Source organism: Gopherus flavomarginatus, chromosome 10 (genome assembly GCF_025201925.1).
Source record: "Gopherus flavomarginatus isolate rGopFla2 chromosome 10, rGopFla2.mat.asm, whole genome shotgun sequence".
Lineage (NCBI taxonomy): Eukaryota > Metazoa > Chordata > Testudines > Testudinidae > Gopherus > Gopherus flavomarginatus.
The window spans coordinates 7,665,284-7,689,946 of NC_066626.1; the positions used below are offsets into that span (position 1 = coordinate 7,665,284).

Below are 24,663 nucleotides of genomic sequence, written 5' to 3' on the forward strand. Positions count from 1 at the left end.
CCAACATCCCCCCTGCAACATCCCCCCACAACCCCCAATACCCCCAACCCCCAATATCCTCAACATCCTCCTGCTGCAACATCCCCCCACAGCACCCCCATTCTGCCTCCCCCAATCCCCTCAACATCCCCCTCCCCTGACAGCAACCCCCAATATCCCCCTCCTGCAACATCCCTCCACAACCCCCAATACTCCCAACCCCCAATATCCTCAACATCCTCCTGCTGCAACATCCCCCCACAGCAACCCCATCCTGTCTCCCCCAATCCCCTCAACATCCCCCTCCCCTGACAGCAACTCCCAACATCCCCCTCCTGCAACATCGCCCCACAACCCCCAATACCCCCAACCCCCAATATCCTCAACATCCTCCTGCTGCAACATCCCCCCACAGCAACCCCATCCTGTCTCCCCCAATCCCCTCAACATCCCCCTCCCCTGACAGCAGCCCCCATATCCCCCTCCTGCAACATCTCCCCACAGCAACCCCCAATACTCCCAATATCCTCAACATCCCCCTGCTGCAACATCCCCCCACAGCAACCCCATCCTGTCTCCCCCAATCCCCTCAACATCCCCCTCCCCTGACAGCAACTCCCAACATCCCCCCCTGCAACATCCCCCCACAACCCTCAATACCCCCAACCCCCAATATCCTCAACATCCTCCTGCTGCAACATCCCCCCACAGCAACCCCATCCTGTCTCCCCCAATCCCCTCAACATCCCCCTCCCCTGACAGCAACCCCCAATATCCCCCTCCTGCAACATCTCCCCACAGCAACCCCCAATACTCCCAATATCCTCAACATCCCCCTGCTGCAACATCCCCCCACAGCAACCCCATCCTGTCTCCCCCAATCCCCTCAACATCCCCCTCCCCTGACAGCAACTCCCAACATCCCCCCCTGCAACATCCCCCCACAACCCCCAATACACCCAACCCCCAATATCCTCAACATCCTCCTGCTGCAACATCCCCCCACAGCAACCCCATCCTGTCTCCCCCAATCCCCTCAGCATCCCCCTCCCCTGACAGCAACTCCCAACATCCCCCCTGCAACATCCCCCCACAACCCCCAATATCCCCCAACCCCCTCAACATCCCCCTCCCGACAGCAACTCCCAATACCCCCTCCTGCAACATCCGCCCACAGCAACCCCCAATATCCCCCAACCCCCAATATCCTCAACATCCCCCTGCTGCAACATTCCCTCACAGCAACCCCATCCTGCCTCCCCCAATCCCCTCAACATCCCCCTCCCCTGACAGCAACTCCCAATACCCCCTCCTGCAACATCCGCCCACAACCCCCAATACCCCCAACCCCCAATATCCTCAACATCCCCCTGCTGCAACATTCCCTCACAGCAACCCCATCCTGCCTCCTCCAATCCCCTCAACATCCCCCTCTCGACAGCAACTCCCAACATCCCCCTCCTGCAACATCCCCCCACAACCCCCAATACCCCCAACCCCCAATATCCTCAACATCCCCCTGCTGCAACATCCCCCCACAGCAACCCCATCCTGTCTCCCCCAATCCCCTCAACATCCCCCTCCCGACAGCAACTCCCAACATCCCCCTCCTGCAACATCGCCCCACAACCCCCAATACCCCCAACCCCCAATATCCTCAACATCCTCCTGCTGCAACATCCCCTCACAGCAACCCCATCCTGTCTCCCCCAATCCCCTCAACATCCCCCTCCCCTGACAGCAACCCCCAATATCCCCCTCCTGCAACATCTCCCCACAGCAACCCCCAATACTCCCAATATCCTCAACATCCCCCCACAGCAACCCCATCCTGTCTCCCCCAATCCCCTCAACATCCCCCTCCCCTGACAGCAACCCCCAATATCCCCCTCCTGCAACATCTCCCCACAGCAACCCCCAATACTCCCAATATCCTCAACATCCCCCTGCTGCAACATCCCCCCACAGCAACCCCATCCTGTCTCCCCCAATCCCCTCAACATCCCCCTCCCCTGACAGCAACTCCCAACATCCCCCCCTGCAACATCCCCCCACAACCCCCAATACACCCAACCCCCAATATCCTCAACATCCTCCTGCTGCAACATCCCCCCACAGCAACCCCATCCTGTCTCCCCCAATCCCCTCAGCATCCCCCTCCCCTGACAGCAACTCCCAACATCCCCCCTGCAACATCCCCCCACAACCCCCAATATCCCCCAACCCCCTCAACATCCCCCTCCCGACAGCAACTCCCAATACCCCCTCCTGCAACATCCGCCCACAGCAACCCCCAATATCCCCCAACCCCCAATATCCTCAACATCCCCCTGCTGCAACATTCCCTCACAGCAACCCCATCCTGCCTCCCCCAATCCCCTCAACATCCCCCTCCCCTGACAGCAACTCCCAATACCCCCTCCTGCAACATCCGCCCACAACCCCCAATACCCCCAACCCCCAATATCCTCAACATCCCCCTGCTGCAACATTCCCTCACAGCAACCCCATCCTGCCTCCTCCAATCCCCTCAACATCCCCCTCTCGACAGCAACTCCCAACATCCCCCTCCTGCAACATCCCCCCACAACCCCCAATACCCCCAACCCCCAATATCCTCAACATCCCCCTGCTGCAACATCCCCCCACAGCAACCCCATCCTGTCTCCCCCAATCCCCTCAACATCCCCCTCCCGACAGCAACTCCCAACATCCCCCTCCTGCAACATCGCCCCACAACCCCCAATACCCCCAACCCCCAATATCCTCAACATCCTCCTGCTGCAACATCCCCTCACAGCAACCCCATCCTGTCTCCCCCAATCCCCTCAACATCCCCCTCCCCTGACAGCAACCCCCAATATCCCCCTCCTGCAACATCTCCCACAGCAACCCCCAATACTCCCAATATCCTCAACATCCCCCCACAGCAACCCCATCCTGTCTCCCCGAATCCCCTCAACATCCCCCTCCCCTGACAGCAACTCCCAACATCCCCCCTGCAACATCCCCCCACAACCCCCAATATCCCCCAACCCCCTCAACATCCCCCTCCCGACAGCAACTCCCAATACCCCCTCCTGCAACATCCGCCCACAGCAACCCCCAATATCCCCCAACCCCCAATATCCTCAACATCCCCCTGCTGCAACATTCCCTCACAGCAACCCCATCCTGCCTCCCCCAATCCCCTCAACATCCCCCTCCCCTGACAGCAACTCCCAATACCCCCTCCTGCAACATCCGCCCACAACCCCCAATACCCCCAACCCCCAATATCCTCAACATCCCCCTGCTGCAACATCCCCCCACAGCAACCCCATCCTGCCTCCTCCAATCCCCTCAACATCCCCCTCTCGACAGCAACTCCCAACATCCCCCTCCTGCAACATCCCCCCACAACCCCCAATACCCCCAACCCCCAATATCCTCAACATCCCCCTGCTGCAACATTCCCTCACAGCAACCCTCAATATCCCCCAACCCCCAATATCCCCCTCCTGCAACATCCGCCCGCAGCCACATCCCGCCCAGTAACCCCCATGACAGACCTCTCCCCACACAGCAACGCCCCAAACACCTCCCCCCGAGCCCCGCCCAGCGGCCCCCGGAGTCCTCCCGTGCATCCGAGAGGGCGGGACAGAGCGGCTACAGCTCCGTCCCTAGGCTGCGGGCGGAAGTGCGTAGCCCGCGGAGCCGGGCCCGGAAGTGGCGGGTGGCGCGTGTGGAGGCGCCTGTGAGGGGCCGCGGCGGGCACCGAGCGGGGCGGCTCTGAGGCCGGGCGGGAAGATGCCAGTGGCGGTGATGGCGGAAACCCCCTTCAGCTTCAGGAAGCTCCTGGAGCAGTGCGAGACCCAGGAGCTGGAGGTAGCGGGGCGGGCTCGCCGGGCACGGACCCGGGCACGGGACCCCGGCGCCCTCCGAGGCGGGAACAGGGCGCGGCCGGGGGGTGCCGGTCAGTGGCCGCCTGAGGAGCTTGGCGGGCGGCTGCTGAACCCCTCCGCGGGGGGCGCTGGGTGGCCGCTGCTCCCCCCAGGGGCCACCGCCTGCCGGGGAGCCGCTCCGCCCGTTTCTCCCCGCCGCCACAGGGGAGCTCCGGGGTGAGGCCGCGCGGCCTAGCGCCTCGGACACGGGGCTGGGACTCGGGGGACATGGGTCTGCCGCCGGCCGATGTGGGACCTGGTACAGCTCGGCTTCTCTCTGTCCTTTTCTCCTCGTGCCCTCGGGCTTGTCTCTGAGTGTGTAACTCCTCAGAGCACGGGCTGTCCCTTACTCTGTGTGTGTGTGTGTGTGTGTAGTGCCTAGTATGACTGGGCACCACTCTCAGTTGGGCCTTCTCTCCATTGCCGTAATACTGCCGATGATGATAATTAATAATAGTTCCTCCCAGGGTTTAATTCCTGGACCCTTTTTGGAGAAACCTTCTGTAGCTTTCTGCTAGAAAGTGTCTAATAAAGTTGAAAAGCAGCAAAGAATCCTGTGGCACCTTATAGACTAACCGACGTTTTGGAGCATGAGCTTTCGTGGGTGAATACCCACTTGCATCCGACGAAGTGTGTATTCACCCACAAAAGCTCATGCTCCAATATGTCCGTTAGTCTATAAGGTGCCACAGGATTCTTTGCTGCTTTTACAGATTCAGACTAACACGGCTATTGCTCTTATACTTAATAAACTTGAAGTTCTCACATAAGCTGGCTCCTTTGAAGAAGGAATATTCTCTTTTCTTTTTCCTCACATCCCAGAGCCTACTGGCTACAGCAAAGTGGTCTCCACTAGTATACTCCCCTCTGTTCCTTTTTTTGTGTCCTACTCAGTGTTTTGTGCCTGTCTGCAACCATGTGAGTGTCTTGTCAATTTCACTGCAGTGCAGTAATGTTCTGAATAGCAGCAGTGGAAGCTGGGGAAGGCTGGCCAACTTGGTTCTACTGCAGCTTGAGAAAGCTCTGTGCCATCTCCTCCTAGCTCCCTGGTGTTGGGAGCATGGAGTTGCTGGAGCTCTGTGGGCTCTTGGGAGCTGTTACAAGCCAGCATAAATTTTAGAGGCACCTCAAGGCAGGTGTAAGTTATCCTAGCATGAGTTCTAGGAACATACTGCGCTTTCCTCCTGCACATTGAGTAGAACACTGCAACTACTTCTCAGTCTGTGTGTTTCAGTACATGAGCTTGTTAAAGCCGTTAGCCAAATCAAGTAGCTGTGCAACTATCTGCGTACATATGTTCACTGCATTGTCCTTATATGCGCTGCACAACTGGCAGTCTAACAGAATTTTCACGTGTAATGAGTTCTGTTTTCAAATGTGTAACTTTGTTTTAAGCCTTTTTTTCCCCCCAAACTCAGCAGAGCATGTGCTGCTTGTATAGTACCTGTCAAGTTTGAAGTTGTGAAACTTGACTGGTGTGGAGAAAGTAAATAAGAAAGTGTTATTTTCTCCTCATAACACAAGAACTGGGGACACCAAACAAAATTAATAGGCAGCAGGTTTAAAACAAACAAAAGGAAGTATTTTTCACACAACGCACAGTCAACCTGTGGAATGTGTTGCCAAAGGATGTTGTGAAGGCCAAGACTATAACAGGGTTCAAAAAAGAACTAGATAAGTTCACAGAGGATAGGTCCATCAATGGCTATTAGCCAGGATGGGCAGGCACGGTGTTCCTAGCCTCTGTTTGCCAGAAGCTTGGAACGGGCGACAGGCGATGGGTCGCTTGATGATTACCTGTTCTGTTCATTCTCTCTGGGGAACCTGGCATTGGCCATTGTTGGAAGACAGGATACTGAGCTAGATGGACCTTTGGTCTGACCCAGTATGGCCTTTCTTATGTTCTTGTTCTTAGTTGGTAATCCAGGGGGGAAATTTTACATTCATCTCCAAAATGGCCAAAGGAATTTTGCTTAGCCTTTGTTTCAAAAACAAACATTTTCATGCAGAAACTAAGTATAGTAAAGTTCTGCCTGGAAATGGGGCTTGGGTGGGAACTGTCTGGATCCTGAAGTGGCTGCTGCTAAGGTCAATGTTCTAATTGTTGCTCATGTAACGAAAGAACTTATTGTAATCTACCCGTGCTGGGGAGCAGAATTAAGGCTTCCACAGAAACCTTAGTTAGTAATTTCCTGACTTGTTGAAATTAAAATCTTGACCTTAATATTGATGTAGTCTTTTATTTAATTATCACAAAGCCAAACAGCATCTGTTCACAGCCATTCTCTGATGTGGAAAATAGCTAATTGTATGTGTAATGTTAGAATAATGGGTATTCTGCAATTGGAATCAGAGATATTTAGTTAAAAAATTACTTGTTTCCCTTCTTAACCATTTAAGATGTATAATCCAATTAAGTGAGTTGGATTTGTTTTTTTTAAGGCCCCTGGAGGAATTGCAACACCCCCAGTTTATGGTCAGCTTCTAGCGCTATACCTGCTGCACAATGATATGTAAGTAGCTGTTACTGTCACCCTAAAAATTTAAAAATATGTACGGCAATTCAGTATCGTAATTAGAACTTGATCTATACATGTCAGAACTGTTTAAAAACTGTGTTAATTATTTGGTTTATAAAAATGCATTTGCCCATTGCACTGGGCACAAGTATATGAAAACAACAGCAAATTTACAGATAAACTAATGACATGTTATAGATCTCATGATTCTCTTTTTTTCCTTTTCAACTTGTCAAGAATAACAAATGCTCTTTTCCCTGTAAATTTTTTCTTCTCTCACCTACCCCTTCTTGAAAGCCTAGCAAAACAGATGGATCTTAGCGTTCAGCTTACTCAGCTCTTGCGGCTCGTGGCTGGTAGCTTTCCAGAGTCAGTGGCCATGTCTGTGCTGAATTGTCCTGTCTTCATATTCTTTGCAATTAAACCAGAAGGCTAATCTTCTCAAGTACCATAGCCATGGGCTCATGCAAGACAAGCATCAGTTTCTCAAGCAGATATTACCCAATCCAGTTACTTTGGCAGCTGGTGCAGATCAGGAAGCACAGGTTGTAATTTACCGCCACCTGGGAGAGACTGTATTCAGCACTAGCTGAAGCTTCCAAATAGTCTTCCAGCATAGCCCAATGTCTTGTGAATACTGTGATCTAGTCTGGAGATGGCAGTGGAAAGCTGGCAAGGTCCACGTAATGAAGAAAAGGTCTCAACCTTCTAGACAACCATAGATGAAAAAACATTTTTGGTCACTATTGGCTACCTAAATATTAGAGGCAATTGAAGCAAATGAGACCCCCTCACAGACTGCAAAGCTGTATTGCAACTTGTAGACAATCATAGAAACTGAAAACCTCTAACTAGTTCTTCTGACTGGGCATCAAAACAATCGTCAAACAGTTACTTTTAATCTTGTCTGTAATGCCAACCAGCTAGCCCTAATTCAAGTCTCAGTCTGGTAAACACAGGATAAATTGCTTAATCGTAGTGTGAACTTTAAAAGACAGTATTGAGATTTGACCTATAGGTTACATTGGTTACATTTCAATCATATTTAACACTTTCTTACTGCTGCTGGAAAATCCCCTAAGCTTTTTCAAATAGGCCACAATATAGATAAAATCCAGAAGTCTTTGCTTCTCGGTCTTACAGTATGTGCATATCCTTTGTCACTACATTGATATGCATTATTCCTGAGGGTGTAAAAGAACAATCAGGAATAATTCTGCTTTCAGGCTTCTGAAAGCATAGGTCACACATGCAGTTTTTAGTGTTTTTAAGAAGTCAGCATCTACACGTGGATACCACAGATTGATATCAGAAATCGCAATATTTCCCTTTACTTACAATGGAAGGTCAGAGAAATATCCAACCGTTGTGTTTACTGTGTGGATAAATGATGATAGTGGTATTCTGGTTGCTCTTAGGAAAGGAGGGATTGGGACAGACTTTCCAGTTAACAGGCTTGTCAGTTTTAGTGGGCACTCTGAAGATAAGGAAAAATCTTTACCTATGTTACTAAATAGCATCTTGGATCATTTAGGCTGACCATTTTACCTCTTTCTTGCTACTTGCATTTCACTAGGCTGGATAATGAACGTAGACTTCAGTTTCTCTTTGGTGTTATCATATGCTGCTGTTTGTGTTCATAGTATTGCAGGGGAATGTTTTCATTAAACTTCAGTGTCATGACATTCTGAACACTGGCTTGCAATATGTCCTCATACTGCTTCTATTTCAAAATTACTTTCATAGTTTAATTTTTATATCTCACTTGACGTAAAGCCATTATACTGCAGATTTTTAAGCATTAAGATGACATTGTGTATGGCATAAGTCTTTGTGTTATGTTACTAAGTGCTTGATTTGTTCACCCCATTAAGTGTAACACTTACATCTGAAGACATCTTTAATATCACTGTCTTTTCATAGGTTTCTAGCAGTAAACATCTGATGAATATAATTGTTAAAAATATTTTAACTGGGCTCTATTTTGTTTATTAGGAATAATGCACGATATCTTTGGAAAAGAATTCCTCCTGCTATTAAATCTGTAAGTACTCCCTTCAGTGCGGTTTAAGACTGGAGATGGTACTGTGCTCCATTCTACATGTTGAAGGAAAAGGTTTTTCCAAAATATGGCATTTAAAATAAATCTTCGCTTTTGATCTGAGCTGTGTGGTTGATGAATGGCAAGGTTCAAAGGTTTGAGCTCTTCAACCACTGTGCCAGCAGATGGCACTGACAAGGCATGTCAACCTGTTCACTCTACTGATAGGAATCATCTGCATCTGTCTGCTCCTGCAGAGTGCTTTCTTTTGCTACCCAAAATAATTAGCCTTTCAGGCCACCTCCTCAAAATATATTGGAGTTCAGCAAATCAGCGATAGTTGTTAGAAACCTAGTTCCTCAAAAATGGCCACCAGCAGAAGGAAGGCAAAGGTCCTATTCTGAGTATTACCAGACACCAAAAGTCAGGCAGATGCATCCTGTAGTTGATTCACAACCTCAGCCAACTTTTCAAAAGATCAAAATGGTGTCTGGGAACACTTCTGTTACTGTTGGAAAGAGGAGGCTGATAACATCGCTGGATCTTATTTATATTTATATTTTCATGTGAATGTTTCCTCTTATTGTCATGAATTTCAGAAGGTTCTATCTGACTTACCACCCAGGCTTTAGGAGACATTACAGCATTCAGTGTAAATTACTGTTCTCCCTATGATACTCTGGAGTGCAGTAGAATCGTAAAAGACAAATCTCAGAAAAAAAAGTTTTTTTTCTTCCTCCTTGTACCTCTTAGTATAGTGGACAGAGGACTGAAAACAAAACAGCCAACGGGTATAGCAGGAACCTAATGGCACGTTTTGCGTCTCATGGCTACAGTGATGTGTAAGTACCAGAAACGATAGAGTACTTCCATATGAAGAACTCTCCAGGATATCTGAGATGTGTGGCCACAAGCCAGACTGAAACATCATTCCAAAGGATGATTTAGTGAATTCCAGTGGCTGGGTTTCCAAATTACAAGTGAATACTGAAAGCTCTGTATTGAACTACTGAATCAATAGTGTAGGTTTACTGTAGTGCCCTTCTTGAATTAGAACCACCTTTTGAGATGTCGTGTCTCTAATAGCAACAGTGCTTGCATGTTTGTAGGATTTTTCTTTAGAATTTGGGTTTCTAAAGGTATGGTTGAGGTCAGAAAGCTTTTACATAAAGAAATAGGGAGGAAGTGGCTCTGCAGTCCTCTGCCAAGAAGTCCTTGAGGTCTGAGACTGGGTAATATCTCCTGAGATACTTCTGAATACCACTTTCCTAGCAGTGACAGAAAGGTCAATCAGGCTCAGCAGTTTGATGATAGAAGTCTAACTAGTGGTAATATTGCTGGGTCAAACCTTTTTTGTATCACACTTGCAACACATCTTGCCACACTTGTTAAGGAGGAATTACTAGTATTTGTCACAGCAGCCTTTGCATCCTCCTCTGACAAAACTCATGGGAGGTAATTTCCATGATCCTCATGCTATTTTGTTGGTCAAAACAGAATTGACATGTCCAACACAACTGAGAATCAGTCTCCTTTCATGTTCGAGGTCTTTCCTCCTCTTCTCACCCAGACTGTTGCCCATTTCTATTCTAATATGTAATTATTAGTGGCGCGTTGCTCTGGAGACAAGTTAGCAAGATCCACTTTGTTGGCTACATAGAAGAATCTTTATTAATTTCTTCCTATATTTATACAACTGGATTCTAACTTTTCCATCTGATTGCTTTCGGTTTATATCTGTTAGTTCGTAAACTTAATCATCCAAGAGTAGCCCACTTTAAAAAAGTGTGGTATAATTGTATATGTATGTTTCTTGCTCCCTTCTGCACTACATTTTTTGGGTGGTGAAGCGGGTGTAGAAAGATGGAATAGGCAAATAACATGTTTTACTCTGTGTTGCTTAGCTGCTTTGTCAGTGTAAAAAAATTAGAATTGTTTGAACTGGATCATCACTCTTATACCAGTGTCAGTGACATGTGGTACTATACTGTCTGAATCTTAATATCAAGATTACTGTAGTATTTCATTCTAATTGTTGTTCTGATTCCTACTTGTTTAGAGAGGGGAAAAATATACTTTCAGCAAAATGCAGTTAGTAGTGGAGTGGTCATGACCGGGAAGAATACATATATTCTGTTTTGCTTGCTTGCTTTGTCACTGTAGGCAAATTCTGAACTTGGTGGAATTTGGTCAGTGGGACAAAGAATTTGGCAGCGAGACTTTCCAGGAATCTACACAACAATCAGCGCACATCAGTGGTCTGAGACTATTCAACCAATCATGGAAGCACTTAGAGGTACAAAAAATGTTTCTTTAAAAAATTAACACAGGCCAAGGGCAGATAAGTTTAATTTGAATTTGTTTTGTTGGCCGTATATGACTACATGCTACCATTAACCCTTGCTCAAGACTCACTGAGTTCTAGGAGGTTGTATTTTGGCTTGGATTTTTAATATATGCTAATTTGCTATCAGAACTGTTTGCTTAGCTTGTGAATTCCTTGGAGCAAGGACATTCAGCCAGGCACTTTGACAGTTCTTGATAAATAAAAATAGGTTTTGTTAACTGGCTTGTGCTTACTGCAGTAATTGAGCAAATACCCAGGTGTTTTGTTTTTTGTGTTCTAAGTAGAGCAGTGAATCTTGAAAAATCTGAATCTTGAACATTTTGAATTAATTTCTTTACCCATATAAGTTATTTATGGAACCAATAGCTTTTGTACACTCAAAATAGTCTATCAATCTGTTTATACTACTGATTAATATTTCATTTGAAAACAAAATTAGGCCCTCACATAGAATTCATTGCAGGGCTAAGGCTACTTTTGTTTTTCAAATGAAATATTAATTAATACTGTAAACAGATTGATAGACTATTTTGAGGGATATTTCCAACATGTTCAGAATAAAAATCAACTTTGAAGATTGTCCCATAGCCTTCAGAGATCTTACATGACAGATTTCAGATATGAAACTTACAGGAACACATCAGTTTCTAAATTAGATTTAAATGATTTCTTCTTATAAACTTTGATGTACCGTAAATAGAATGATAGGCATCTTTTGCTCTCACATTATAGTCAAATTTTAATTGCATATCTGGAATACGGGTGATCAAGATTCTGATATGACTCAACCTTCAAAACAGGTCCCTCTTACTGGATCCCACAAGCTTGACAGTGTCCCTTTAAAATTAGTCCTGCAGCTAGCAGGATTCTAAGGAATCTTATTTGGAGTTTCTCTAATGTAAGCAGTTAGGGGCAAAGATTCTACTTCTTTCTTTTTTGAAAATTAAAGACACTTAGTGCAGGTGTTTCTGAGTAGTAACATTCTGTGTTTCACTGCAAGGGGGCACTAAAGTCTGTGAAAAAATTTTTTTGCAGGCTATTTCACTATCCCATCCCAAAACATGAATTCCAGTTCATTCTTTGTGCTAATAAGGAAACAATTTGATGTTGTGTTACTTTGGAGCCATATTGGGATTGAAGCATCAAACATTATAGAAATTTAAGACATGAATGTCATTTATTTAAACAGTCCCTTATTGAATAATTATATTTAAACTTAAATTAATTATTGAATTTTTATAATTTTGCAGAAATAAAATGGCATAGCTAATTAGCTATGAACATTTCAGTTTTACTTACAATAAAATTGGAAGCATTTTAGCACTTCCTGGGGTTACACCAAAAATGTTTTAAAATACTAAGATGAATTTTCTATGATTTTCAGAACGTGTTATCCAGATCCTGTCATTCTGAATGAGTCTAGTCACTTTGCTCTTGAGCCCAGAACTAAACTGTACTCATGCCCTTTGTGCTTAAATGTTAATTGTTAAGGCACAGGTTTGGGAGATGGGTGATCTAGGTTCTGTTCCTAGATCTACCACAGACTTGGGCAAGTTGTTTTAATCTGTTTGCCTCAGTTTCTCTATCTGTAAGTCATGATACTCGCTGCTTGCCTCATAGGGGTGTCGAAGCTCAGTTAATATTTACAAAGCCTCTTTGAGGCTTGCGTTTAATGGAACATACTGTGTAAATATGAATTATTAGTATTAAGCACCAGATTTTCAGAAATGGGGCTCTCTGCTATTATGTGAAGCCACACAAAGTAATTTTGGACTTGCTGTGTGTTTTGAAGATTGTTACAATTGTATCGTTTAAAAATGTGTTCCCCTTAATAGATGCAACTAGGAGACGAGCTTTTGGACTGGTTTCTCAGGCATATACCTCAATAATTGCAGATGATTTTGCAGCCTTTGTTGGACTTCCTGTAGAAGAAGCTGTGAAAGGTAGCTTATTCTTTTACTTTTCGGATTTTCTTTCACAGACAATTTTGTTCTGAGGCTGAGACCAGATTTAAAGTGACCAACTAAAGAATCCCATTATAAAATAAAAATGGTTTAAGAACACTTTTCCTTCCTTACACCAAGTCAACCAAGAAAAAAAAGGCCAGATGGCCCTCTGTATTTAGAAAATTCATCCTTGTAGGTCTAACAGATTTTGGTGAAAATGTTTGATAAATTGAAGGAAAACTGGAGATAGTTGACCTTTATGAAATGATACTAATGGATTTATGTATGATCCTGATTTTTAATAGAACAGTGTTCGTCCGCTTGGGTCTGACGTCTTGTCTGTAAAAGAAAACATTTACAAAACCTAATTAGTAGGATTTCCATTAATGTAAATCTGTTTTTAGAATTTTAAATATTTCAAAGCAGTGTTACAATGTGAATATTGCCAACAATTGCTTGTACCTGAGTGTAGGAAAGTGACACTGGTTAGAAACCATAGTGATATTTCCTATTCTGTATTTCTCTCATCTTGTTGGATTCAAATAAAGTAAAATTAAAGCATAAATGTATACATTAAATAGCATTTTAAAAAAAAATCCATTTTTAATCTAGGGATATCTGTAACATGTGAGGTACTTCTTGCTCAGAAGGTTTCACCTTGCTTGGTTCTCTGCCCAATGAGGTTCCACTTCCACTGCTGCTCTTGTAACTCATTTTACAGGAAAGGGATGGGGCATAGATGGGTACAGCAAAATGAAGTGGGGAGGAGGATCCAAAAATAAACATAAGCTTGAGGTTATTGTGAAAGGAGATGACTGAGAAGGGAAACAGTAAAAACAAATAGCTTAATTTTTAGGATGGGAGATGTATTTGAGTTCTCCAGTTACCACCACTTACTAGATTAGGAGCCACAAAAAGCCTTCCTCCTTGGAAATAGTGGAGGAATTCCATTTTTCCCGAGTGTGAGAAGTCCACGCTCCAGAACAAAAAATGAAAGTAAAGCTTTGCATCAGGCCTGACTGAATATGTTTCAGGATACTATCACTTCTACAAAGGTCATGCATTTGTACAACTAAATGTCTCCAGCAGTGCCTCTTGTCATGAGTTCTTCTGAGAAATAGATCATTTAGTGTGCAATCCAACTTTTAAAGTGTATTGAGACATTTTCCGGTGAGTGGGAACTTTGGGTTATTTGATACTGGAGTCAAACACATGGGGTATCATTTCTCCCTCACCCCTTTCCCTTCAGCATGCCAACCTGTTTCCCTTTAGATGATCGCCTCCTAAATAAACCTAGCACCGCGCCCCCCCACCCCAGAATCATGGATCTAACATCACATTGTTCACTTTGCTTCTGTGTTCCTACCCTTTCCCTCACACTGTCTGTATTGTGTATTTAGATTGTAAGCCCTCCAGGGGAGGGACCGTGTCTGTGTCGTGTTTGTACAGTACATAGCAAATGGGGTCCTGCTCCATGGCTGAGGCTCATAGGTGCTATGGTAATATGCATAATTGTAATAATAGTAATCGTTTCAGTCTTATGAATTTTTAAAATGCATTTTCAGGGGTGTTAGAACAAGGATGGCAAGCAGACTCAACAACTCGTATGGTAATGCCTAAAAAGCCAGGTAGGTGGAGCTGTTATTCCATGATGCATTTTGGATCTGGCTTGATATTTCTAGTATTGTATCCTTTAGTGTCATTAAAATGATGCCTAATATTATTTGAGTTTGTTTTGAATAACAAGGACATCTTGACAAACGAGATTAGGGGAGCGGCTCCATAGAGCATACATTTTGCCAATGACATTATGCTGTTCTGCAAAGATAAATACTAACTGGGCAGAGACCTAGAACTTTGGAGGGCTGCACAGGAAGAAAATGGCATTCAAATCAGCCGACAAAAGTTGGAATACGTGCAATGCTTCATTGAGAGGGACAACAAGAAGCCAGTAAAATTAGTTAATGTGTGCAACAGTAGAAGTACCTTGGTTCAGTGTTGAGCCATTCGGAGAATGTGTCTTGAATAGTGCTTGGTGTAAGCGAAGGGAGTTGGTGGCAATTCTCTGTGATAAGACTATGCCAGGTAAACTACAGAGCAAAGTGTGTAAGATCATGATTAGGCCAGGCACAACATATGGGTCAGAATGCTGGCCAATAAGGACGAGAAAACTACTTCTGCTTCACGCTGCTGAAATGAGACTGCTCAGGGGAACACGTGGGTATGACAAGAGCTGGTATGTGATGTAATGAAATGCTACAAGCCATGAGGCAGAAAGTCTCCATTATGGAAAAGCTGAGGGATGGCTGGGTCCTGTGGAATGATGTGGGTTACATTGGCCAGGGAGTGCAGGAGCTAATAATTGTGGGACAAAAATGGTGAGGAAGACCTGGAGAAAGGTGGTTTGAGATGTTGAAGGAGGACATGAAAGTTGGTGTCAGCTTGGAATCTGCACTTGACAAGAACCCTTGGAGATGAAGAGCAAGAGCCACCCGATTGACAAGGCATTGGTGGAGAAGATTGTATAACGAGCTAATGCAGGAGCACAGCATGAGATGCTCAAAATGTGAGAAATATGAATCAGTGATTTTAACTTTGGCACAAGTAGTATCAATTAAACTAAAAGGACCTGAACCTTTTTAAACAAAATGAAACAATATGCTTTAATTTCTCCTACTCTCCTACTTACTATTAGTTTTGATGACTCAGTGGAACATGTTACATCACCTCAACTGACATTTCTTAATCTAATGAAATTTAGTTAAAACTTACTATTTTGAAACACCTGGTGTTTCAAACTTAAGTTCTTTACTGATGGGACTTAGAGAATGTGGCTTCCTATACCTTGTGTTTAAATTGCTGGAACTCGTGGAGTCGAGCCTGCTGAAAACATCTGGTGCAAGCAGCTGATGTAAGAATTGTCTGAACCTGCTGTTTACTATTTCCCAATACAAGGAGGATTCCCTGATAACTGACACTATGAACAAGGCTTAATTAAAGTAGATTTCCACTTGTTTGCAACTACTCAGTTGCCACCTAAAAATTACCATTATTCAGCAGTTGCCAATCAGCAGAAGGCAGGTTTGTGAGGCTGCAGCTAGGGAAGGAAGCGCTGGGACGTGCCTTCCTTGGCCATGGCCTGCAAACTTGCCTGTGGGTAGGGCAGCAGCAGGGAGGGCCACTGGAGCCCGGGTGCTGAGAGGCCATGGAACTGCACAGTACTTCTTCCTGCGCTCTCTGGGCATCAGGGCTCACCATGTCCCAGTCCTTCCTTCCTTCCTTGAGTGCAGCCCGCCAGCAGGACACGGTGTTGATAGCACAGTACAAGGTACTGTGCAGCTCCAGTATCCAAGTTTTAGCTACTGCTTTGCCCATAGCCTCCCCACCCAGCCTGCAACATCTCCCTTCCTGTGCGATCCAGGTGCACAGGCAGGTCTGCAGGGCTGAAGCCCAGAAGGAAGCACTGGGATGTGTTGAGCACAGGCTGCAGGAAAGTTTGCAAGGCTGCAGCCGGCGAAGACACATCCCAGCATCTCCCTTGCTGGCTGCAGCCTAGCAAACCTGCCTGCAACTGAGGTCTGTTTTCCAAAATATATTGTGAATAAATAGCATGCTATTGCCAGTATCCAAATCGCATTAATATTAAAGTCAAGGGAATGGGATTGGTTCCTGGCAAAACATCGCTGTTAGCCAGAAGTTAATAGCTGCGTTGCTGTTAAGCAGAATCTACTGTTTGTAAAATGAAATATGTTCAGTGTGCCCAGTGCTGGGTGTAAAAAAGAAAGCAAACATTTTGTGCAGATCCTTCAAATGTGTAAGGAGGCAGTCAGTGGTACTGTGTAGTTCAGCATGATCACGTATTTACATATGTGTTTTGAGACTAGATTATATACTCCACTACAGTTTTTTTTAACTGTAATTGTTGTATGGTATTGAAAAGATAAAGCAAGTTTTTGCAAACAGCACACTGGGAAATGTTTGTCTTTAATAAAAGTAATGCTAAATAATTTCTATTGATGTAAAGAGCTGAGTAAAATTTTGTGAAGGGCAGAGACTGCTGTTCTAAACTTCTTACACACTAGTTTTAAACAGCACCATTTAAAAAAAAAAAAAAAAAAAAGAAGGGTGATTAGATCTGCCAGAATATATCTTGCTCCTGTTGCATTTAACAAGCTAGGAAAAAATCCTACTGTTTTGGGCTTCTGAACAACTAAAATCCTGCTCGCCCAAACAACAAATGGTGATTTAATGTGTTCCAGACAAGGTGATGAAATTCACTTATAATTCTGTGTGTATTGACTGACCTGAGGCTTGAACTGCCTGACTCAGCTGAACAGGCACATCCTCCACTTTTTCCCCCCCGCGATGTGGTGATGTTTACAGCAAAGCTATTTGCAACCCACACTGCGCTTACTAGTGCATGTAACTCAAAGTGTTGTGTGGGGTTGAACTACCATTGTGAGAAATGAAATCATCAGGAGGCCAGTTGTCATTTTCAGTCTCATTCACTATGCCTAGCAGTTTAAATGTACAGATATTATACTATACTATATACTATAGTATACAAATATTTTACTATACAATAAAAATTTCCATGAAAGAAAAGAGTAACAGGTTTGTTTCTAAGGGCTTGTCTTCCCTGCGGGGATAAGTTACGCTGTTCCAGTTACATAAATAACCTAGCTGGAGTCGACGTAGCTTAGGTTGTCTTGTCTTATCCCGGTGTCTTCACTGTGTTGCGTCGATGGGAGACGCTCTCTGGTCGACTTCCCTTACTCTTCTCAGAGAGCTGGAGTACCAAGAGCGCTCTGCCATCGATTTAGCTGGTCCCGATTCCTACTGCATCAATTGCTGCAGCGTCCATCTCCCCGTAGTGAAGACCGGCCCTATGAATTACAGGGTTTTAGAAAGTTTTGGCTTAGTATATAAGAATTGTATTTTTAGCAGAATGGGTCCCTTAATGGATTAACATTTTATTGCATTTTTCCTTTAGGGGCACTGGAAGCTTCCTTTAACAGATTTATTCCTTTACCAGGTATTTGCTCATTTTGTTTTATTTTAAAAGGTGTAGTATAGATAAATACACAATTTTCCTTTCTGAAACTCTTATGTACCCTTTACATACATAAACAAAACAAATAGCTAACTCAACTCCACCTTCTCAGCAATGTCAAACGAAACGCACAACCTCCAGCAGTTCACTCATTGACCAGGGCTCCAGCAGTGATTTTAAAGGGCCCGGGGCTCCCTGCAGCAGCCGGAGCCCCAGGCCCTTTAAATTGCCAGCGAGCCCTGCTGCTACAGCCCCAGAGTAGTGGTGGCAGGGCTCCAGCGGTGATTTAAAGGGCCCAGGGCTCCCTGCAGCATCTGGAGCCCAAGACCCTTTAAAGCGCTGCTGGAGCTCCGCTGCTACCGTGCTATACGTGAACCTGTGTTATATCTGGTCGTGTTATAGTGGGGTAGAGGTGTATGTTCAGAATAAATCTGATTTGATGGTTTGATACATATATTAGATTCCAAGTGAACTTAAATTTACTGGAGGTTTGTCTTTCCAGGCCAATATGAAGTCTCTCACTTTCTGAAAGCATGTTTTTTTAAATGATAGCCTTCTTCTTTTTCCCCCACCTGGAAGTGGGGTGCTTCACATACTTGGGGTTGAGGATTTTTTTTTATACGTAGGCTAGGTGAATATCTCCCCAGTGTACTTTACAGGAGGAATCACTTCTATATAACACATTGTTTCTCTGCGTTCCCTTTCCTCAGTTTTGACTCCTTGTGTTCTGTTTTCCTTTCTTCGCCCTGCACTGTTTTTCATTTCTCCTCCTAATTATCTCTTGCCTCTATTCTGGATGGTCCTTTCTTTTCACTCTACTCTCCTTTTCTCTTACCCCTACATTTCATTCTCTTTCTCTAATTTTCCCTTCCATTTTCAGTTATTCTCCTCTCTAAGCTGCACTTCACCCATACCACCAGATAACTCAGCATTCTTGCAGAGTTTGTACAAGTACTATGGCTGCCTTCTCTTGCCAGCCATCCAGTGCTTTTTCCACCATGCCTTGATTAGGTGTGTCTCACTTTACCTTAGAGACGTGACTCAGCAGACATGCTCATTATTGAGCAGGGGTGGCCAAACCGCAGCTCACGAGCTGCAGGCAGCTCTTTACAGTTAAAATGTGGCTCACAAAGCCCCGCCTCCCTTACCGCATTCTCTACCTACTAGACTTGACATGCTGGAAACTTGGCAGTCCTTCAGTATCTGCAGATAACTCGTGAAGAGGTCTAGAAATAGTGATAGATGTATCCTAGCTATTTGTAACTTCTGTTGCAGTCATGGTGTGTTATGTGCCGAATAAGTAACTCCTCCACAACACAACATAAGAATATATGAGGAGATTACAAGTAGGAGTGTCAGTCAGTCTAGGACTGATGAGGAAACAGTCTGAGAAATTTAGCTCACATTTTTCTTTAATGTCATGGGAGCTGGGATGGGTGACGTTGGGCTGTGTTTTGCCTCTTTAATTTTATTAATGCTATGTGTCTTTGTGTTCTTTATAGAACCTGCTACAGTTCCACCAATTCCTAATGAGCAACAGTTGGCCAGATTGACTGACTATGTGGCTTTTCTTGAAAATTAATTACCCTTCTCCTGTGTTCAAGACGGAACCTGGAAATTCTGTGTACTGGCAGTTCTACTATCTAAAACTTACTTTTATCCTGTTTGTTAAATGTTGCAGCCTTCCCCTACTGGAATATGTTGATAAAATATATAGAATATATTTTGTTCTTATATGTGTTTTGCCAAAGCAAAGTTAGTAGTTGAAATAGTCCTTAACTCCAATATTATTTATCCATTAGGTACACAGCAGTATTACACGTTAAGTTTTATTCTCTTATGACTCGTAGCGGGAAAGGGCATCTCTCTCCAACTGTACTGATATAGACTATTGCAAAGCAGCAAGCAGAAGGAAAGAGAAGATTTGCCATCAGCAAAGGAGATTGATGTAATTGTTACATCCTTTGTACTCATGGTTTCAATGCTTCCATTGCTGGCAGTGGAATACTTACCAGGAAAATCAGTCACAGATGGATGAAGTCTGACCAGGAGAAGGCTATTCTACCTGCATCTGTAAAGGAGAAACCTTTCAAAGTACAATAAATATTTAGTTGTGAACCATAAGTAACAGTAAGTTACAGTAACTATTACTGTACTTTCCTGCAAGATTCCTTCCATCTGTGGTGAGATTTTTATAACTGGTTACTCTTGTATCCCATTGCTTACCTATTTCTGAGTTGTCTTATTTCCCCTAGGGTTAGTTTTGAGTGCTCTGTGAAAACTATTTGTAGGCTGGTGTACTTTTTTTTACTGCAGACTGATATTTTTAATATACCTGGGGCACCTAGAGAATACATTTCAAAGTTGATTTGGGGGTGAGGGAAGGCAAATGTTCACTTCACTTGCTCTGAAAAAGCATTTGGTTTTGGAAGGCTTAACTTTTAAGAGCAGCCACTCGGGGCACTCAGACCAGTATTTTGCCCTGTAACTTGTTGGAATATTATGCCATGATTCTCAATACTACTCTGAAAGCTGGATCTATTTGTGTCATATAGGCTGGTGATGGCTTCACCAGAAAGAGTTTTTTGCCTGCCTTGGCAGCTTTCTGGACTACTCTTGTCACTGGAAAATAATTTAATAATTAGATGCCTTTGAATAAAATAAATCTATGGAGGCTGGGCTAGAGTATGCTGCACTATCAGTTCAAGTAGCGTACATCCTGTACCAGAGCACTGCTGTATTAATCCGTGAATTCAGAATTGGAAAGGAAACAACTTGCATTCCCTTGCCTATCCTAATGTTAAACCAGGGCACATAGTGGTGCTTTAAGGGGCAGTGCATGCCTTTACCTTCCTCTCTCCTTTCATTTGGTTGTCAACGTATTCAATGGTTTGTCACTTGAAGAGGGCAAGTTCTTGTTATCTGTAGTGACATTCTCCCAGTGTGTGCTACCTACTGTACGTTCTTTTGTTTTGGGTCCGAGGGGAAGGGGTTCTAAACAGTGTGTTGTTGCATTTAGACCCCCTTTTACGTGTAACCATTTACTTTCAAAAGATTATTTATTTGAAGCCCATCTAAGTCTTGGAGCTCTATAAATATGGATGCAAATATAATTTCAGTGATATTAAAACATGTTTACACTAAGCTTGTGTACCTGATTTCATTCCCGTCTTCAAAGGAGATGTTCAAATCTGATGGATGTGGAGGTTTCGTGTAGTCTGACTCAAGCCTGCACAACTCGTAAAGCGGCGAGGGCCACATTACTCCAAAGAAAACAGCTGAGGGCCAAAACCTCCCAACTCCACAGAAACACCCCACCCCAGGGCTGCCCAGCCCTGTGGAAACAAACCCTCCTTCCCTAGCGCCGCCCCACCAAAACAGCTGTGGGCCAAAAAGGAAGGTTGGGAGTGGGGAGGTGATACTTGATTTTAAATCAACCAGGGGCTCCCAGCTGAAGAGGTAGCTGGGAGCCCTGAGGGTCAAATTAAAGGGCCCGGGGCTCCGGCGGCTGGGGGAACCCAGCAGGGCCGGCTCTAGGTGTTTTGCTGCCCCAAGCAAAAAAAAATTTGGCTGCCCCCGTCCCAGCCCTGAGCTGTCCCCTGTACCCCCCCCCTGCTGCCCCAGTCCTGGGCTCTCCCCCCACCCACCCCTACACACCTCCTGCTGCCCCAGCGCTGGGCTTCCCCCTTTCCTCCCCACCAGTGCCCTCCCCCCACCCCGCTGCTGCCCCAGCCCTGGGTTCCCCCATACCTCCTGCCACCCCACACCTCCTGCCGACCCAGCCCTGGGTCACTGGTAACACTCCCAGGGAGGGTCATTCAGCAGGGATTTTGGATGTGCACAGAACACAGACAAGATTGGTTCCCATATGGTTACAGAGCTGCAGTAAAGTGGAACAATTTTCAGCTTGTGTGACTGGAGGATATCTGGATGCATATTATAAGACGTCTTCCATAAATGAGGAAAAGTTGAGGTGCCTTTATTATTCTTTTGTTCCACTCTCTCTCTTTCTATGGGGAATTTGCCAATGCAGGATCCCTGTCTTCCTTTTAAATAAACAAACAGGCACTGGCTGTTGAAAATAGCAATTCCAGTCCTAATACCCACTGGGAAGCATTTCGTGCTCAATTTTATCCTACTTTTTCTACAGCAAGTTACAGTGGATCAGTATATTTGATTTGGGAGAAATGAAGTACCAGCTGCCCAAACTGAGCTTGAGCACTCCTGAATTTTGAGGTGTTGAAATCTGGAAGGCAAGTGCTGTGGGCTCTGCGGGGGAGCATGGCAGCAACATGTCTGGAGCTGCACGGAGCCAGACACGCTGGTCTGAGTGGCACGGTAAGGGGGCTGGGGGTTGGAGAAGGGGTAGGGGGCTCCGGGGGGCAGTCAAGGGACAAGGAGCGGGGGAGGGGATTGGATGGGGCAAAGGTCTGGGGACAGGCAGCAGTTGAGATAGGCATGGGAGTCCCAGGGGTTTATCAGGGGACAGGTAGGGGGTGGAGTCCTGGGGGGAAGTTGAGGAGGGTTTCAGGAGGGGGGCAGTTGGGGACAAGGAGAAGAGAGGCTTAGGGGCTGGGGTCCCAAGGGGCAGTTAGGGGCAGGGGTCTCAGGAGGGGGCAATCGGGGGCAAGGAGCAGCAGCATTTAGATAGGGGGTGGGGTCCTGGGAGAGGGATATCGGGACAAGGACCAGCGGTGCTTAGATTGGCAGCCCAGAGCCCTTTAAATCCCTGTCGTGGCTGGGAATCTCTGCGGGCAGCGCAGAGCCCTTTGACTCCCGGCCACGGCTGAGATTTAAAGGGCTCTGGGCTCCTCGCCGCTGCAGGCAGTGCAGAGCCCTTTGACTCCCAGCCACAGCTGAGATTTAAAGGGCTCTGGGCTCCTCGCCGCTGCGGGCAACGCAGAGCCCTTTCATTCTCTGCCGCTGTGGGGATTCAAAGGGTTCTGGGCTGCCCACAGAGTGCCCTGTGCGGGGGATTTAGAATCCCCTCATGGGCCGCACAGTGAGGCTCCGCAGGTCGCATGCGGCCCACGGGCCGTATGTTGTGCAGGCCTGTTCTAACTGGTCAGTTTGGTTGGTAAAGCTATGCGACGGTTAATATAGTACATTATGCTTACACAGTTATTTAATGAAGATTTATACACAGCATAAAGTGCACTCTTCATATTCCCACTCATGGGATGCTCTGACTGATGCAGCCTTGAATGGTAGAATTCTAGATGGCAGTAGCTGTTGGAGCACTGGCTCATCTTCTTTGCCCCACCCTTCAGTGAACGTTGAGTGTGTCAGGCAAGGATATAAAAGGGGTGTGGTTCTCCAGCTATCTCAGTTTCTTCTAACTCCAACCAGCTACACAGATTTGTGTGGAGCTCAGGAATCCTTCCAGATCCGTGATTAGATGGCTAATTTAGATCTTAGGTGTTAAGTGTTAGTTTTATTAGTGGTAGTAATACAGTTACTTGAGTGGAACTGAAGAAAAAACATGGTTTCAAAAGAGGATGTTTCCGATGCGCTTGGGTCTAGATGAGCCAATTCCAAAAATGAGGCTTGAGGCACCAGTGAAACAAGAAGGTACTGGGGCACCAGAGGCCTGTAGCAGTGTGGCACTGCAGCAGATAGTAGCCGAGGCACAGGTTCAGAGATTGGATCCAGCCTCTGTTCAGCCACAGAGGATCAATTACAGTAAAGGAGCAAGAAGAGGATGTACTACAACAGACTCATATGTATTTCTCCAGAAAGCAGAGATCACGTAGAGGAATTTAGAATTTCTCCTTTTTTGCCATCACCTGAAATGCTTTTTGGTTCTTCAGAGAGAACTTTTTCTCCAATTTCCCTTCTTCAGCCCAGGGTATTACTGTCTCCAGTTATATGTGAACTAAGAATAACCTGAGAGTGGAGGAAGAGTATGGATCGCGGAAAGGATCTGAAGAGGATGTATTATGGACAAAGATACCTACATATCTTGGATCCATCTGGGCAAAGATATATAAAAAATCATCAGATCTGACTATGGGTTTCTGGCCTGACTAGCAAATACCACCTTGGATCTGATGGTAACAATGGCTGTCTCCAGCACCTTACTAAGAATTTGGTATGTATGAGACTATTCTCCAGTTAGGTTCAAAGAGGAGATATAATTACCGGACCTGACGGGTACTGATCCAATAAAACATACAAGCTTTGCTATGTCTCCTATATCAGGGAGAGAATTACCAGAAAAGGAGGAATGAATGGAGTGGTGCAAGTCAGATCTGGACTCTGGAAGAATGACATCCCCAAATGAGAATGTAAGGGGCAAATCAGCCTCGTCACCTTCAGAAGATACAGTGGCAATTAATTAATTAATGAGTTAATGCATCATTTGGTGAAGTATCAAAGGGGTAGCTGTGTTTGTCGCTTTTTACAGATCCACACTAAGAGTCCTGTGGCACCTTATAGACTAACAGACGTATTGGAGCATAAGCTTTCATGGGTGAATACCCACTTCATCAGACGCATGTGGTGGAAATTTCCAGAGGCAGGTATAAATATGCAGGCAAGAATATGGTGAAGATATTAGATATTCCCTCTATTTCAGTTGAGGAATTCATTCCATTTTTATATACTGGGAGTGGCCACTAGACAAAGGGTTACTTTTCCTTTATTGGAAGGGCTGTTCCGACTAGTGAAGGCAGTCTGGAATAATCGAAGGCTGACAAATTGTACCAGTTTTCTTGGAAAGGTACGACCATGTTTCACACCCGATCATGTCCCAATTCATTGGTTGTAGAGGCAGCTTTACAAAGATCAGAGGCACTCAATTGCACTCCACTCCCTCTGATGTAGAAGGGAAAAGGCAATATCCTTGGTGTTTCA

The 24,663-nt window shown here is 45.2% G+C and overlaps 1 protein-coding gene across 1 annotated transcript; it reads left to right on the forward strand.

Annotated features, from left to right (window-relative positions):
• The first annotated feature begins 3,688 nt into the window (after positions 1-3,688).
• COPS8 (COP9 signalosome subunit 8) lies at positions 3,689-20,952 on the forward strand. The gene is made up of 8 exons (XM_050916583.1): positions 3,689-3,846; positions 6,345-6,415; positions 8,417-8,465; positions 10,626-10,758; positions 12,645-12,752; positions 14,321-14,383; positions 17,749-17,790; positions 19,311-20,952. Exons 1-8 carry the CDS (start codon positions 3,769-3,771, stop codon positions 19,388-19,390), a joined length of 624 nt encoding a protein of 207 aa, XP_050772540.1. The 5' UTR covers positions 3,689-3,768; the 3' UTR covers positions 19,391-20,952.
• Positions 20,953-24,663: the final 3,711 nt, after the last annotated feature.

Coding starts and splice junctions, on each gene's coding strand:
- COPS8 (XM_050916583.1), top strand. CDS start 3,769: ATGCCAGTGGCGGTGATGGCGGAAACCCCCTTCAGCTTCAGGAAGCTC. Junction 10,759..12,644: donor AATCATGGAAGCACTTAGAG/GTACAAAAAATG, acceptor TCCCCTTAATAG/ATGCAACTAGGAGACGAGCT. Junction 12,753..14,320: donor TGTAGAAGAAGCTGTGAAAG/GTAGCTTATTCT, acceptor ATGCATTTTCAG/GGGTGTTAGAACAAGGATGG.